The sequence below is a fragment of the Diadema antillarum genome, unplaced genomic scaffold (assembly GCF_040938485.1).
Source record: "Diadema antillarum isolate AM-2024a unplaced genomic scaffold, OU_Dant_1.0 scf00000136, whole genome shotgun sequence".
Taxonomy (NCBI): domain Eukaryota; kingdom Metazoa; phylum Echinodermata; class Echinoidea; order Diadematoida; family Diadematidae; genus Diadema; species Diadema antillarum.
In genome coordinates, this window is record NW_027271025.1 from 1709648 (window position 1) to 1727021 (window position 17374).

At 38.6% G+C, this 17374-nt stretch overlaps 1 protein-coding gene across 1 annotated transcript; it reads right to left on the minus strand.

Moving 5' to 3' along the window:
- Positions 1-443: 443 nt before the first annotated feature.
- LOC139720982 (tubulin beta-1 chain-like) lies at positions 444-13167 on the minus strand. The gene is made up of 3 exons (XM_071632313.1): positions 13111-13167; positions 1930-2265; positions 444-1391 (listed from the first exon to the last, which is right to left on the minus strand). The coding sequence occupies exons 1-3, from the start codon at positions 13165-13167 to the stop codon at positions 444-446; spliced, it is 1341 nt and encodes a 446-aa protein (XP_071488414.1).
- Positions 13168-17374: the final 4207 nt, after the last annotated feature.

The following is a 17374-nucleotide window of genomic DNA, read 5'->3' on the forward strand; positions in this document are numbered from 1 at the left end:
AGGCCCGATATACGAGCCATTTGGGTTCTTTCTCGACAAGTTGTGAAGTGTGATTTGAGGACTACTGTCTCCAACAGTTAAACACATTGCTAAACATTTTCAAGTCACTAGAGGTTATATAAAGCATATACACAGTGTGAGCATTGATGCATTACGGAAAAGAGTTAGCCTCTCCATTGAACGTGTTGATTCCATGACGTTACAGGAGCGTCTATCACATTGTTTGTAATTAGGATATTCGTCTCCTAATTGCCTAACATTATTCAAATTGCTTTCACAGGTCTGAACATCATCTTTTCATACTACACCTTGCCTTCCCATCACCGTGATTCCCCAGCAAGCTCTATTTCTTTTTCTTAGTGGTTGTTACAGATATCTACAAGACTAAGTCAATGATAATATCCTTTTATGTTCTACTTTTTCTGAAGGAAGTTCATCGTCTACTAGGCTTCCTCAATTTCCTCCTCTTCCTCATCTTCGAAATCTCCATCGTCGGCAGTTGCTTCTTGGTACTGCTGGTACTCGGACACCAAGTCGTTCATGTTGCTCTCTGCCTCTGTGAACTCCATCTCGTCCATGCCCTCGCCGGTGTACCAGTGGAGGAAAGCCTTTCGTCGGAACATGGCCGTGAACTGCTCAGAGATGCGCTTGAAGAGCTCCTGGATGGCGGTGCTGTTGCCAATGAAGGTGGCAGCCATCTTGAGACCACGTGGTGGGATGTCACAGACGGCGGTCTTGACGTTGTTGGGGATCCACTCGACGAAGTAACTGCTGTTCTTGTTCTGGACGTTGAGCATCTGTTCGTCTACTTCCTTCATGGACATCTGCCCCCGGAAGATAGCGGCCACTGTCAGGTAGCGACCATGTCTAGGATCACAGGCTGCCATCATGTTTCGAGCATCGAACATCTGCTGAGTTAGCTCGGGAACGGTGAGGGCGCGGTACTGCTGGCTGCCACGGCTGGTTAGAGGAGCAAAGCCTGGCATGAAGAAATGAAGGCGGGGGAAAGGAACCATGTTGACTGCCAACTTACGCAGATCTGCGTTGAGCTGTCCAGGGAACCGAAGACACGTTGTTATGCCACTCATAGTTATGGACACCAGATAGTTAAGGTCACCATACGTGGGTGTGGATAACTTCAGGGTCCTGAAGCAGATGTCGTAGAGGGCTTCGTTGTCGATACAGAATGTCTCATCAGTGTTCTCGACCAGTTGATGAACCGACAACGTCGCATTGTAGGGTTCCACTACAGTGTCCGACACCTTCGGTGAGGGAACCACACTGAATGTGGTCATGATGCGATCTGGGTATTCCTCTCGGATCTTGCTGATCAGCAGCGTGCCCATACCGGAACCAGTACCACCTCCTAGAGAGTGCGTCAGCTGGAAACCCTGTGAAATTGCAATGGAATAGGAATTATCACTTAATGGGTTATGGAATTTGAGATCGGTTACAGAATACCTTTAGTTGCATTCAATGTGGGGTTAATGAGTGAATGTCATCATACTAACATCATTAAAGTGATCAACAAAAAAAGGGGGCCAGCGTAGATAACCCCTATTTTAGGGTCCCTCAAATTGAGGATACAATGTACTTTGTTTTTATGATACCCCGTAGGCTTTTTTTACTAGTTAACACAACACTCTTGCACACCAATAGTTTACTGACAGGCGATGGTTTAAATAGATTACAGATTACCAGATATCAGGAAGAATGGACAGTCAATATTCTTTCATGAAATTTTGGGTACATCATTCTTATTTATTGCAAGAGATAACAAACACAATGAAATGATATGTTGAAGCGCCAAGAGGTTTCGTTTTCCCTTGCTGTCTGCAACGCCATTGTTTCTGCCAAGATTCTGTTAGATCTAGGAATCTGGTATGAGGTCAACCATTATGTCTGTGTCTTAGAGGTCATATCACAAACCTGAATGCAATCACAGGCCTCTGATTCTTTGCGGACGACGTCCAAAGCGTTGTCGATGAGTTCGGCTCCCTCGGTGTAGTGTCCCTTGGCCCAGTTGTTGCCCGCTCCGCTCTGGCCGAAGACGAAGTTGTCCGGTTTGAAGAGCTGGCCGAAGGGCCCCGATCGAACAGCGTCCATGGTGCCGGGCTCGAGGTCGATGAGAATCGCCCGAGGGGCGAACTTGCCACCGGAAGTGTCGTTGTAGTAGACGTTGATCCTCTCCAGCTGGAGGTCGGAGTCACCGCCGTAGGAGCCCGTTGCGTCGATGCCATGCTCGCCAGAGATGACTTCCCAGAACTTCGGATGAAGAGGCAAGAAAGAGTTCGAAGAGGACAAATGGATAAAACATCGCAACGTCGCCGATATACGTTCCCCATCTACTGCATTTTCTCAACTTCAGAATGTTCTTCGTGCTTTTTAACTTTCACCCTATCATTTGTATATCATCCATAAATTGGCATTATCATATTTTATAATGTTGACAATATGAATCTATCTCTTATGCATGGCTCGACACTAACTTTTTTGTTTGGTGGCCCGATGGGGCCACCAAAATCCTAAATTTCAAATTTTTGGTGGCCCGAGAGAAAAATTTGGTGTCCCGAAAAAAAAAAACAATAAAAAACATTGAAAGTCCTGTTTGTTTTTAATGAGTCAAATATTTAAGTTTTATGAAAGTAAGAATTAAAAGTTGGACATATCTACCCATAAATTAAACTTGCAACACTCACTCTCAGGCACTCATTCAGTCCTTTTCATCCATCCTTTAAACAAATTTAACTGCTAATTTCCGGCGCAAAAAGTTACGAATTTGTTGACATACTTTTCAAAAAATTATGGTGGCCCGAGGCGGGCCACCAAATTTGCCCTTTTTTGAAATTTGGTGGCCCGACTTTCATTTTTGGTGGCCCCGGGCCACCGGGCCACCGTTAGTGTCGAGCCCTGTCTTATGTGAAAGAAAAATGTATTTACAAGTTCTGTTGGAGTTGGAAAAATTAAATGAATGATAAATGAAATATACTACTACTCCTAGTGATGATCACCAGAAAGGAAACATTGAATCGTAACAATCGTAATACCATCAGCTCTCGATGATATTCGCTTTAAAATGTTTCAGATGTTTGAAGTTATAAGATACTGCACTATACTCGACAGTTTAAGGATTCGAGATTTTTAGTGTCTTTTCAGACCATATATGAGCAACATACACATTTTTGATCATTATATTCTGCTAAATACACAGCACTGAAAATAAATCTATAACAAAACAAATGTTAATCTCAACTTCTTAATGAAGTGAGGCTTCGGAGTTTTTGAGCTTTTATTAAATTTTCTTTCGATTAAAGCCCAAATTTTGTTGAAGAAGGCCATATGGTAGTAATAAGAAATTCTTTGAATTTATGCCCTTTTGAATGTTTCGTCATTTTTCTATGAAATTATGTGCATTAGGCCGACAGAACTACTAAAGCGCAATTACAGTTAAACATAAAATTAATATTCCTGTGCTTTGCAACGAAGTCGCACAGGTAAAGTGAACTTTTGGCGACGCCTGATTCGTTAACAGAAGAGGGCGTCGTTGCTAATTCTGCGATTTCGGGGATGAAGTTAGCGGGGTTGTTGGCAGGCTGTGTCTACAATCACTGGTATCTATGTCTCACAGACGCTGCATAATATGGTACTGTAAATGGCGCCCTACAATATCATACATTGCGGACCAGCTTCAGAAAAGTCAGAGAGATTCTACGGGCCATATTATAATTCTGCTGGGTGTATCAACGACCGTGCGCGGCTGTTGATGAGCAAACTAGCGGGCTTCTAATCTTATAAGTGGCAGCTCAGGGTGCTAACTAGTCTGGGTCCTCTCCCTTTTCTTATCGGTGCCCTAGATTTCATAGAGATCACGCAAATCATCTGATTACCCCGTGACCAGAATAAAAAAAAGTCTCTTCGGGTCGCTCGGTTTTGGGGTTACACCACAGAACTTTGCCGTGGGTTACACGCAGGGACTATTAAAATTGCTCTATCTGCTCTTTCCTGTACCGCCCTCTTACGGCCACAAGTAAAAAGAGTTCAGACGCTGACGTAGATGTTAACGAACACAGATAATGTTCTTAAAGGAATCGTAAGGTTTTGGTCGATACCTGATTACAGGTTTCTAACATTTTTTGGTGAGATAATGAGAAACCTCTTATGAAATATGAAAGAGCATGTAATTCCATGAGGAATTCAACATTTATTTGATGAAAATTGGTTTTGAAATGGCTGAGATATCCTAACAAAGCGATTCTTGTAAAGAATGGGACCCACATTTTATCACGATCGTTTTGTTTTTACTTTGTTTTTGGATATTTCAGCCTTTCCAATCCCAATTTCATCAAATAAATTTTGAATTCCTCTTAAAATGGTATGCTCTGTACTATTTCATAAGTGTTTTCTTGGTATCTCGCAAAAAAAAAGAATAAAAGCTCAATTCTCATCTCCACCAATACTGTACCATCCCTTTAAACATAAATGCTTACAGAGAGATTTCCAGTACCGTCATTAACTCTTTTTTCCTTTCTTTTTTAAGCACAAACACATATTGCTCTTGTTTTATTTTTGAGACGCCAAAACCTACTTGTTTCGATTGCTAAAGAGTGCATCTCTTCCTCTGAAAACAACCTGATGTGTACTTTTTTTTTCTGGTAAACATATTTTCGAGATCATAAGCGTCGATATGTACCGGCATGGGTAAGGTGACAAATGGATGCATACCATTAAGAGTTTCACTGTTGTTTTCTTTGGTTGTGTGTGCATATGTGTAAGTGTATGTGTGTGTGTGTGGGGGGGGGGGGGGTAGGGGGTATATCGAATAAACAAAATTAGAAAGGTTGTAAGTGTTCTATACTCTCTGATTTCGTTACACAAGTCCCCATCTACACAAACCTATAAGTATATGCCTTTATTTGGAAAGATAGGATGAAATATTGAGATTAAAGTTCTTTCAAGAAAAAATATTTCCTCTTATTCGTCATGAATACTGACGAAATGTCTCCTTCTTCAACTGTTCATTCTAGTGTAAACTCCAGACAAAATCTACAAATGAAATCTTTACTTTTCCATTCTAGAGTGGGACCATCCTTCCAGCGTGGAAGCATGAGTCATACTCACCGTTGAATACTGCTACCTCTGAGCTAAGTAAATAATAATGCTGGCACGGTTGGTTGAACCCATTATTTGTAAACTATGAAGCAAGACATGTTATGATCAAGTCAATTCGATACGATTCTAGATCAGTGCGTCGCGATAGAATAACATTTTTAATGACAATCTTTTGACAATATTTTGAAGAGCCGGAAGTCCGGAAGTGTCCGAAAGTAAAGCATTGTTCGCGATCTTCATTTTGACGAAGAGTTTATTAATTTTTGTTATAACCTTTTGATCATAAATGTATCATTGTAAATCAAGGTAAGCTTTAATCATTGAAACAAAGGAAATAATCAGAAGATTCTAAAACGAATCCATGTTTTGATAATAATTGCATATCACAAGCAATATCATATGAAATCGAACAGTTCTTTCATTACAGAATATTAACGAGAAAGATCAACATTGCATTGTAACTTCTCTTCGCTAAGTGGCTTCAAGTCAACGTTGACACTTGAAATCAGGTTACCTAAGCCAATAAATGGCAAACATCAGTCATCTATAGCAGTGCATACAGAGCTGTAAGTATTATGGAGTACTGCTAATGTTGTAATTTGTGTTAAGAATCCCCCTGTATCTAAGTAAATCTATAAAGGACAGTGAACCATTAGGAACCTTTAACCTACGTCGTCCACGTTACACTACAAAGCATATTAAGCGATGATATTGAAGGCGCCCCACACTTACCCAATATACATTATGTGTGTGTGTGTGTGTGTGTGTGTGTGTGTGTGTGTGTGTGAAATATGAAAAGCTATCTCCCAACGCGACTGTGTCGATAGACTGTCACGTGACTGGGTGCGTCCGTTTTATGCAGATGTCTATAAACTGCCAGCAGAAAGGGGTCTTCCCATACAAACAGCTCGGCCGAACAATAGCGAACACCCACCTACCTATAGATCAACAACGCTTTTATTCTTGCCAGGGTAACCGTGAAAGCTTTTCACGAAAACCAATCAGTTTTCAAGGTGGACATATTTCTCCTATTCCATTTGTGGTTCTTTGCTGTCCTACGGGCATGTGAATTGTACGTTTCTCACACAAAATTGGTTTCCACGTATAATGATATCCGAGGCGATAGTAAACGTAAGATATGATGAAAATGATTGTTTTGATGCTTTGAAAAAGCAACAGGTAATAATTTGTAGAAATGTGACGTTTGATTCCTTCACATGGTAAAAAGAATCAGGGACGGGGGGGGGGCAGGAGAAAGAAGGGGATGACAAGAGATGTCAATATCTAATGAATGCACTTTGCAGTGCATTCTGTCTGATGAAGAATCTCGAAAATGGTATTCAGTTTAATTCGATAAAGACATGATAGAAATGATCAATATCGAAATACGATTCAGGTCGTACAAATATTTGAGAAGTTAAGTATGGTATAACCTTCCCAAACTTTACATTCACCAAGTTAAAAATCCAAGTTTAAAACAAAATGCGAATGGACCGCTTGATTATCATGATCATTCAATCTTCATATGCACAAACCTTTGCAACAAAGGTTGCCCCAATAAAGAACAAGGAGGCTTCACTGACAAGGAAACATCAGTTTCTAATACATGCACGGAAACTAGATTTATAGTGCTGAAATGCATTGGATCTATGAGCACATAGATGGTTTTGTTACTGGGTCCGCAGAGGTTATGAACATTCATAACTTTGCTCTCATTACCGACTGAATTGGCCTATATGAAAACGTTAGCGAAACTAATACAGTACTCATAAAAGCAATTAAGTCTTTCAGATAAATGTAGTTTATACATAAGTCTCGCAATTATAATTTCCATGTGCCTTCTGATACATGTGCTATCATGCTTCTTTCTACACGCTCTGCAAAGCGATTTCAATCTTTCTCGCATTAGAAGGCACGAACTACTGTGAAAAACCAAGCCCGCTGCGAAGTCAAATGAATAAGATCATGGTATGTAATTCTCAAACAGGTTACTATCAGAGAAGGTTATACCAACATCAATCAAAATGCATAGCCTATCACAGCAGACCATTACCTATCTGTATTACGACTATTAACTAGTTTCTTTATGTGAAAATCCTCCTCACAGTTATTATAATGTCCTCACTTATTCTTCTGTGTTATTTAAAAACAACAGGACATTCTTTTTTAGAGCCAAATTCTCAAGGGACTGCTCTGAAAAGAAGCACTGCTCCTCTAAAGAAATTATGTAAAGCAATGCCTTGGCATCAAAAATAACTCACAAGCTAAAATTTAACTCAAGCATTTTCTAACAAATGTAGAATGAAACGCTGTTGGCTGAAGGTAAAGTCGTCCGCAAATTGACACTTTAAATGGCTCTTTTGTTAAATGACTGAAATTCTTTTGGATTCGTATGTCTTTGTTCCATACATGACCCATCGTCTACTTTGGAAAATGCATTTGCCTTGGTTCAGTGAGAAAGGTAAATAGTGCACGCGACACGCACAGTTACCCAAATCCTCTTTTTCCCTCAAAGTAAGTTAACAACTGCATAATTAAATTTTTCTCTCTGTCACCAACAAAGACACTCCCTTGTAAATGAGAGAATATCGGACTTTTCACGTAGCCACTCACCGACTGATAGACGTGTATAATTATCATTTACATGCATGCAGAACGCTCTAATTTGTATGCCTACAATGGAAAGTACTATAGTAGAGAGAGCATTTACTGATAGAGGCAGAGTATAAACAGTTCCTCACGTTACCACTCCCAGCACGTTGATTGTTAAATTTGACTAAAACCTTTAGAGCATTGATTGTAATCAATTAAATTGTTCCTGAAAAGGAAATAATGGTAAAAAAGTGTTAACTGACAGTAGTGATCAACACGATGATTTGAATTCCAAACTCCAGTGCCTTGTTAAAAGTTGTCTTCTAATTTGCAGTTTGGAATGCACAATTTAGGTGAAATCATGATGGTGATAACAAGTACATGTATATACTATCATGACCGTCGAAGGTACAGGTACCCATGAACGTTGCATGAAATGTTTTAATTCAAGGTAATAGGAATAGTTAGTTATAGGCAGGTAAAGTGGCGGAATAATACAGATGAACACAGAATTATAAGCAATATCTTTTTTTTAAGTGGTAGAATGCCTTTAATGTACTTCTTATTAGAAACCACGATTTCTCCTAACGTTCACATAGACGCAAATGATACCACTACTTCAACAGGACACACAAATTTGAAAGTCAGATCATCGTATTGATCACTACTGCCAGGTAGTAGTGATAGAAATGAGAAACAGCAGTAGTTGAAGTTAAAAAAAATAGCAAAAAAAAAAAAAACAAACCCCACAACAAATAAATGATCAATGGTGGTAGTGGAGGTAATTTGTTTGTTTGTTTGGTTGGTTGGTTGATTGATTGATTGATTGATTGATCTGAATTCATTTCCACTCTGTGTTCACAGAAACAAAGCAAACATAACTAAACTACAATGGTTATTTGAATACAACAGCATTTTGTGAAGGTGGAAAAGTGCAAGTTTTAGGAAAAAATAAGTAGCTGTAGTTAAAGAAGTAGTAGATAAAAACGCAGTGGTTGTATACTGTATTAAATGAAGCATTGGCATAATGAGAGTACAATAGTAAAATATAGAAGTTAGCAGCAGCAGCAGTAGCAGCATTAGCATTAGTTGCAGTAGTAATAATAATAGTAGTAGTATAGTACCTGTAGTAAAAGTAGCAGTAAGTAGTAATAGTAGTAGTTGTAGAAGTAGAAGTACTAGTAGAGATAGTAAAAGTAGTACTAGTATAGTAGCAGTGGCAAAAGTAGTAGAAGAAGTAGTAGCAGCAGAAGTAAAAGCAGTAGTAGTATACAGTAGGAGTAGTATAGTAGTAGTAGTAGAAGTAGTAGTAGTAGTAGTAGTAGTAGTAGTAGTATTGTACTAATAGTAGATGTATAGTTGAAGTAGAAGTTGTAGTGGTAACAGTAACTGTAGAAGTGGTAGCAGCAGTAGTAGTAGCAGCAGCAGCTGCATTAGTATCATACTGTAGTAGTAGTAGTAGTAGTAGTAGTAGTAGTAGTGGTAGTAGTAGTAGTAGTAGTAGTAGAAGTATTGTACTAATAGTAGATGTATAGTTGAAGTAGAAGTTGAAGTGGTAACAGTAACTGTAGAAGTGGTAGCGGCAGTAGTGGTAGCAGCAGCAGCTGCATCAGTAACATACTGAACGTGTGTTGCTAAACATCGAGTTTCGAGTTTCGAGTTTCGAGTTTCGAGTATCGAGTATCGAGTTTCGAGTTTCGAGTATCGAGTTTCGAGTTTCGAGTATCGAGTATCGAGTTTCGAGTTTCGAATCTCAAATTCAAATTTCAAGTTGCAGATTTTCGTTAATTGGTAATTGAAAAGCCAGCGATAAATCGGGAGCCTGTGTCTCCTTCTTTGTCATTGAATACTTCAAGCCTTACAGCAATAGCTTTGGAATCTGCGCTATTTTGTTATTGAATTACACTTTTACTGCGATTCCATATCAAATTTGTGTGATTGAGTTACGTAACAAGTGTACTGTACAGTCCATAACATTTGCAGCAAAAAAAAAAAGAAAAGAAAAAAGAATAGGGCCCATGTCATTATAACGAGATCATCGGTCCGACTAATTTACTTCATTATGTCGAGACAATTGCGTCGGTTGAGAATGATAAGAGCGATAAGTTGCCACAAAACCCATAGTGTTCAAGACAACTTAACGCCCTTCTCATTCTCAACAGACGAATTGTATAATGACACATGGAATACAACCACAATTGTGCATTTATTAAAATGCCCTGGTGCAAACTGGTTACATGTATAGACGGATAATATGACGCGATATTGATGAACAGAAAAAAGTACAGTCATGTGACGGGGAAGTGCTGACCGTAGGGAATTTACTCGTGAAAAACAAAGCAAACTGTTATTTTCTAGGCTTGTTATCGAATGTTTTAGATTTGACGATGCCGTATAATGATATCGCAGACGGGACCTGCCTTTCGTTATACGATTACATAGCTGCTATAACTTGACCGCCGCGTATAAAGCACCCGACTTTAAAAAGAAAAGGAAAAGAAGAGGATAAAAGAAGATGAAAAAGAATGGTGAAACTAACAGAGCTGTATTGCGCTAACCCTCCAGAAGCCGGTTGGAAGATTACTCTTTATGTTCGGCAATTTGCTTAAATGTCTTTGGAGTTCAGGTCTTTGTCAGACAGCTTCATTTATTTTGAGTATATTATCATTATATTTATGATCGCCCTGCTCTTCCTGCTGTTATTATTGTCAGCGACAAAGTATTTGCAATCGAGCAAGAAAGAGGTAATTAATTTTTTTCCTCATTGTCGATTCAGGAGATTCAAGCATGGCACAAATTCGAGTTCAAACTTTGTCAGCGAATTGCTGCTTTCCTAAAATAGCAATGTGACATTTTGTGATTGAATTATAAGTATGTAGCCCTTGTCTGGTGCAACATTAAATAACATGTCTTTGTACTGTGTTAACCTTTAAATAGTCTAAACTATAATCACATTGTGTAGGGTAATCAGGACATTGTGACAAGAGAAAGTGGGCACTAGACCACACATTCCTGAGCACTGTGGTCACTACTGGTCATTCAAGGACTCCTCCAAGCACACGCCTGTGTTCTGACAGGTTCCGAAGTCCAGACTGTGTGGTTGTCATGGCAATGCACATGATATATGTATATACCAACTTCTGGTAGGAACCTGCGTCATCACCCTTCTCTCTCACTCTCTCTCTCTCTCTCTCTCCCTCTCTCTCACCTCCCCCATGCTTTATTCACTCCCGCTCTTGGTTCCAATCTCCCTCTGTCCCTGTCTCCCCTTATTCTTTTAACCTAGACCACTTTCTCTCCCTACCCCTCTCTATCGTCTTTTCTTAGAAGATATAGGGTTATTCATTTCATGCGAAATGGACTCTTCCATCTGATGAAGCAAAGTTATGCAAGTATTAACAGTATGATGTTTGAAAGCAATTTGTTTTAGAAAATGTTTCGTGTATTATGTGTATGAAAGTGTATTACATTGTGGTAAAACCAACCAAAAAATACGCTTCAACTGAAGACTCCACAAAACTCTCAAACTGCAGTATACCGTCCATCTAATTGAGCAAGATGGTACGTCTACCTCATGTTGCATCATTTTGGCTCAAACTTTCTCTTCTTTTGCTTCTGCTCTTCAAGGTGCGAGGATGTGTTGAGCATCCCAACTTTTGACAGTCTTCACAACTTTTGGTATTTCAGGTCAACCCAACTACATTGACGTGACACAAAGGCACGTCGAGAAAAATGTCTGCAATAAAATCAATTTCTTGTAATGGCTCAACTAATGCAGAGGATGTACAAAATTTCGACTTTATTATAGGAATTCCTTTGGCAAAACTGAACCATATTGTAAATAATGTATGATATTTTTTTTATTAGTACCATTAAAGCAAGATATACATTTCCTTCAAAGACAGTTGTCTACGTAATTCAGCAGTCATGGTAGGGAAGTTATTCAACCACTCCTTGTCAGCATTTTGTGTGGTGAATGTTGATGTTACACGCATGTATTTTCTCTGTAGACCGAAAGGTTTGGATTGTGCTAAGTCGGTGCAAAAGTTAATTCTGTCTTGCATCGTAAGTTTGTCTTTGTCATTGAATTGCAGCTTTCCTACTTTAGCAATGGAACATTTTTTGATTGAATTGTGAATAGATTCTCCTGGTCTTTATAATCTCAGCGAAAAAAGATTTGAAATTGGGCAAGAAAGACTTGACTCGAATTTTAGCCATTTTCAAGTCTAGACTCGAAAATGGCCAAAATTCGAGTTAAGTCTTTCTTGCCCAATTTCAAATCCTTTTTCGCTGTCAATATAAAGATAAGGACAATCTATTCACAATTCAATCACAAAATGTTACATTGCTATAGTAGGAAAGCTGCAATTCATTGACAAAGTTGAAACTCGAACTTTTGCCATTTTCGAGTCTAGACTCGAAAGTCGGGTGCTTTACGCGGCGGTCAAGGTATAGCAGCTATGTAATCGTGTAACGAAAGGCAGGTCCCGTCTGCGATATCATTACGGCATCGTCAAATCTAAAACATTTGATAACAAGCCTAGAAAATAACAGTTTGCTTTGTTTTTCGCGAGTAAATTCCCTACGGTCAGCACTTCCCCGTCACATGTACTTTTTCTGTTCATCAATATCGCGTCATATTATCCGTCTATACATGTAACCAGTTTGCACCAGGGCATTTTAATAAATGCACAATTATGGTTGTATTCCATGTGTCAGGATACAATTGTCTCGACATAATGAAGTAAATTAGTCGGACCGATGATCTCGTTATAATGACATGGGCCCTATTCTTTTTTTCTTTTCTTTTTTTTTTTTTGCTGCAAATGCTAAGGGTTGGGCTCCCGGTTTATCGCTGGCTTTTCAATTACCAATTAACGAAAATCTGCAACTTGAAATTTGAATTTGAGATTCGAAACTCGAAACTCGAAACTCGAAACTCGAAACTCGATACTCGAAACTCGAAACTCGATACTCGAAACTCGAAACTCGATACTCGATACTCGAAACTCGAAACTCGAAACTCGATACTCGAAACTCGAAACTCGATACTCGATACTCGAAACTCGAAACTCGAAACTCGAAACTCGAAACTCGATGTTTAGCAACACACTACTGAACTGTAGTAGTAGTAGTAGTAGTAGTAGTATAGTAGTAGCAGTAGTAGTAGTAGTAGTAGTGGTGGTGGTGGTAGTAGTAAGCTGGTGTTTAAACAAGGCTACTTTAATAGCAAGCTCTTCAATAAACATCCAGTTGCAAGTCTGACAGAATTCCAGATAAATGCGCCTCAGCTTTATACTCGTAATCTTTCCTCAAAACCAATTCAAAACCAATGTGTTTTTCTCGTAAAATATTCTCTGTAGAGACAAACATTACGGAATTCATAATTGACTGCAAGTAGTTAGTTACCTTAGCTCCAATTTGGTTCCCGCATTGGCCGGCTTGGATGTGGACGATTTCGCGCATCTTGGCAGATTATCGTTATGTTTATATAACTCTGGTAATTGCAATCCGGAAAAGTAAAGCCGAATTCAGAGTGAGGTACTTTATTCAGTCGGACTAAATACAGCAGTAATGAAATACAGACACTCGTCATAGGCGGGTAGAACCAATACGTTTCTATAATACATAATGCATATTTGTTTGCACAATGCAGTGGGTGGGAAAACTGACAGACCACATATGTTTCGAGAAGAATATAACGGGACTATTTTTTTCTTCACATTCCATTCATCACTCCTCACACTCTGATCACGCATGTGATGGTGTAAACTTTGTCACTTGTTGATCGTTTTGTCTTTGTTCTGTGCGACACGTGTTTTCGCAATTGTCGCGGAATTATACACGCAATAGACAGAGAGCCCGATATCAATACAAGTACACACACAACACACACACACACACACACACACACACACACACACACACACACACACACGCACACACACACACACACACACACACACACACACGCACACGCACACACACACGCACACACATTGACACACACACAAACACACACACTTTTTTATTTTATTATATTCTTATCTATACAGTATGTCCCAAAAAAAAAATTACAACGGGACCCCCCGCAATGATATCCTTAGAAATAGTGAATCAATCTAAATACAAATTCAGGGTATGGAACTATAACTCATTGCCCACATCTTACAGAAAACCCCATTCGACTTGCTTCAGTGGTCAAAGAGAAATGAGGAATTTTGTAGAGGATGTCGGGAATCTCTTTTGTTCAAGTTCTGTCTATTATTCACGCACTAGAGCATTGAATTGCTAAAATTGGAAAAATTAGACTCATGACATGCTTTACAACAATCTACATTTCTCTGTGACCGCTTAATCAAATTGAATGAGGTTTTCTGCAAGATAGAGCTAAGATGTTATATTTTAAGGATCCAAAGTAGCACTTAGACAGGTTGATCATTTTGGATGTTATCAATTCGAAAATTTGATTGTAATTTTTGAGGGACATACTGCAGTATGTCCCACAAAAATTACAATCAGATTTTCGCATTGATAACATCCAATATGATTATTTTTTTTTCAATGCTACGTCAGGGTCTTAAAATATAACATCTTAGCTCTATTTTGCAGAAATCCCCATTCGATTTGGTTAAGCGGTCACAGAGAAATGGGGATTGTAGCAAAGCATGTCATGAGTCTGATTCTTCCAAGTTTAGCACTTCGATGATTTTGTGTGTGAACAAGACAGAACTTGGACAAAAGAGATTCCCGACATCCTCTACAAAATTCCTCATTTCTCTTTGACCACTGAAGCAAATCGAATGGGGTTTTCTGTAAGATGTGGGCAATGAGTTATAGTTTCATACCCTGAATTTGTATTTAGATTGATGCAATATTTTTAAAGATATCATTGCGTAGGGCCCCGTTGTAATTTTTTTTTGGGACATACGGTATATATATATATATATATACACACATACTTTTTTAATGATATCCTTTTTTTAAATATTCATTCATATCAGGTTCATTTTTACAATGAAGTTAGTATGAACAAAATAAGCAGCTGCTTTCTTCTGATCTGAGATGCTAAATCACATTCCCTTTTTTAAAATATACAATACAATATCTATTTTGCAAATTGTACCATGTATATACAAAAGTGATATAGAATTGGCATAAATCTCAGAAAAAAGTCATCAACTAAGATATTTAGGATTCAGGAACATTGTATGTACTTTTTTTATTGACATAAATCTACCTAAAACTTTATGTTAATCAAACGAGCACATCAATGCGCATGAAAACCTAAATGTTAATAACAATCAATTATGCCTCAAACAAAAATACTTCAACAAAAAAAAAAGCTAAAATGATCCCTAATGACATATATATTTGTTTACCTCTATGCAGGAAATTTATTTATTTTGCGTACTTTTTAATACTCTTATTCACATTTTGATGTGAACATTGCTGATTTGTCATAATGAGTTTATTCATACAAATGGAGAAAAAAAACCCCAAGTTGACCCCCCTCCTAAAAAAAGAAGTCTTCATGAAGTCTTCGAGCGAAAGTAGGAAAAAAAAATAACTTCCTCTCGATTTTCGCATAGATCGCCATGTTGTTTTTTCTAAGTTTAGAGAGGTAATGTTACTACAACCCTACTATTCTTTTTCTACATTTTGCTTGTTATGCCGATCTCATGCACATTGAATGCGTCGTTGCAGAGAGTTTCTTGTCACTGATTACAATAAATCCTGTAGTTGACCTTTGAGAATTGAGACATAGAGGCATATACCAAATGTACCTTAAATGATTACACCGAGACTGTGATTGTAAGTTAAATTTGTATAATGTTCTTTGATATTTGTTTGTTTGTTTGTTTGTTTGTTTGCTTACTTCATTTTTTTCCGTCTGAGAAGATGACAGGATAGTCCATTATTCGGCTGCAATAGGTGGTCTTCCATTGGGTCCAATTGGATATAAGGCGGGACCACTTCACCGGGTTAAACACTCTGCTTTTTGCAATGAATAAATGAAGAGGGGTCTTTTTACATGCGTGAAGTGTGACTGTCTCACACAAGAGACCTATATTTTATGTCTTATTCGAGGGACAGAGTGTTTTGCCTCTTACTATATACAGGGGACGATATAAATACACACAACATTGTTCAGTGCGGGGACCCGGGAATCGAACCGGGGTCCTTTGGATCGTGAGGCAGACGCGCTACCGATTGAGCTAACTCACCGTTTCAGATTGTTTACGTTTGATAAAGTACTACAGCTTTTGATTTCTCAGGCGATTCCTGCTGGAGTAATGCCACATTTGAATAGTATCTTGTATATGAGATGATTGTACACGGGACAGTTTGGTTGTACTTTTGAAGGGTTCGTAGAAACACACACAAAGGATTTCGAATGTTCTTCTCTTCCACTTTCATGTAAAGCACAGTAAAAATGTCTACAGTCTGACCTGCCAGTGCTTGCGCTAGGCTGTTGGGAGATGGTATATAGGGTTAAAAAGAAAATCACACAACAGAACAGCAAGGATGAAACCTTCGCTACAGTACTACAGTACTAGTCACAAAAATCGTGACTCCCTCCAAGGTTTCGTGCTGGGTCGTTCTTTGAGTGGTACCAGCACTTTTCTTTCACGATGGCTGAAACTGTATCCAAATTACTCATCGCTTTAACAGATGGATGGTAAACGAGTCTTGCTCTTTTAAATACAAGGAAACCTTATGTACTTTCATTTGGGCTCTCGAATTGAAGTTCGTGAGTCTATTTTGCAACCCTCAAAATTAGATTCTTTCAAAAAGATGCTATGATGTTGAGGTACCGGTAATTCAGACCTTTCTTCGGGATGATAAAGCTGGAATCTTCCTTATGATTGAGGAGGGAACATTACTTTAGATTTCCAGTCAATTTATTCGGACCCCGAAAAAATAACCGTCTATTCTTGGATGCAAGGGGACTGTATCTTCGAGTGACGTTGAGTTAGTTTTTCATTTTTTTTTTTAAATTCAAGTGTATTACAGCAAGATTTTATACACGATGTTGGGAGACATTAATCTTTAACTACGGAAACGTTCGTTGTACTTGCAATAGGAATTTACGACCTTTAATACTGTATGTAATTCCACTGCGATCATGAAAGAAGAAATGAAGTATCGAATTCAAATGAATGATTTCATCCTGCTAGTCTTCCTAACCAAACGATGTAAGCCAAATGGGGAGGTGCTTCTGCCGGGTGATCGCATAATGCAAGAAGCAAGAGATAATTATGTGGATTCCATGCTAGTATCAGATAAGGATTACATCATAATATAGAGATGCATTGGAATGAGAACCGTTCACACTACCTTATTGGGTGACACTTCCTCAATCTTTGGACCATTGATCTGCTCATAAAGGCATCTAAACCTAAAAAGTGTGGTCATTTATTGACTATCTAATATAATGTTATCCTTGATCTTGTTTTCTGTTGGCCCTATTGGTGGGGAGGGTTGTATTATCTATCTAACGGTTTCACAAAAGTCTGATCTGTAGATGGGCATGGCATGTCTCGATGATTCGGCAGCCATGAATAATAAGTGTTGGAAATGTTACCAAGTACATGTATAAGCAAGTGAGCTATGACGTTGCCCCTTTCAAAATCAAAACCGAAATACAGCAACAATCACACATGAAGGA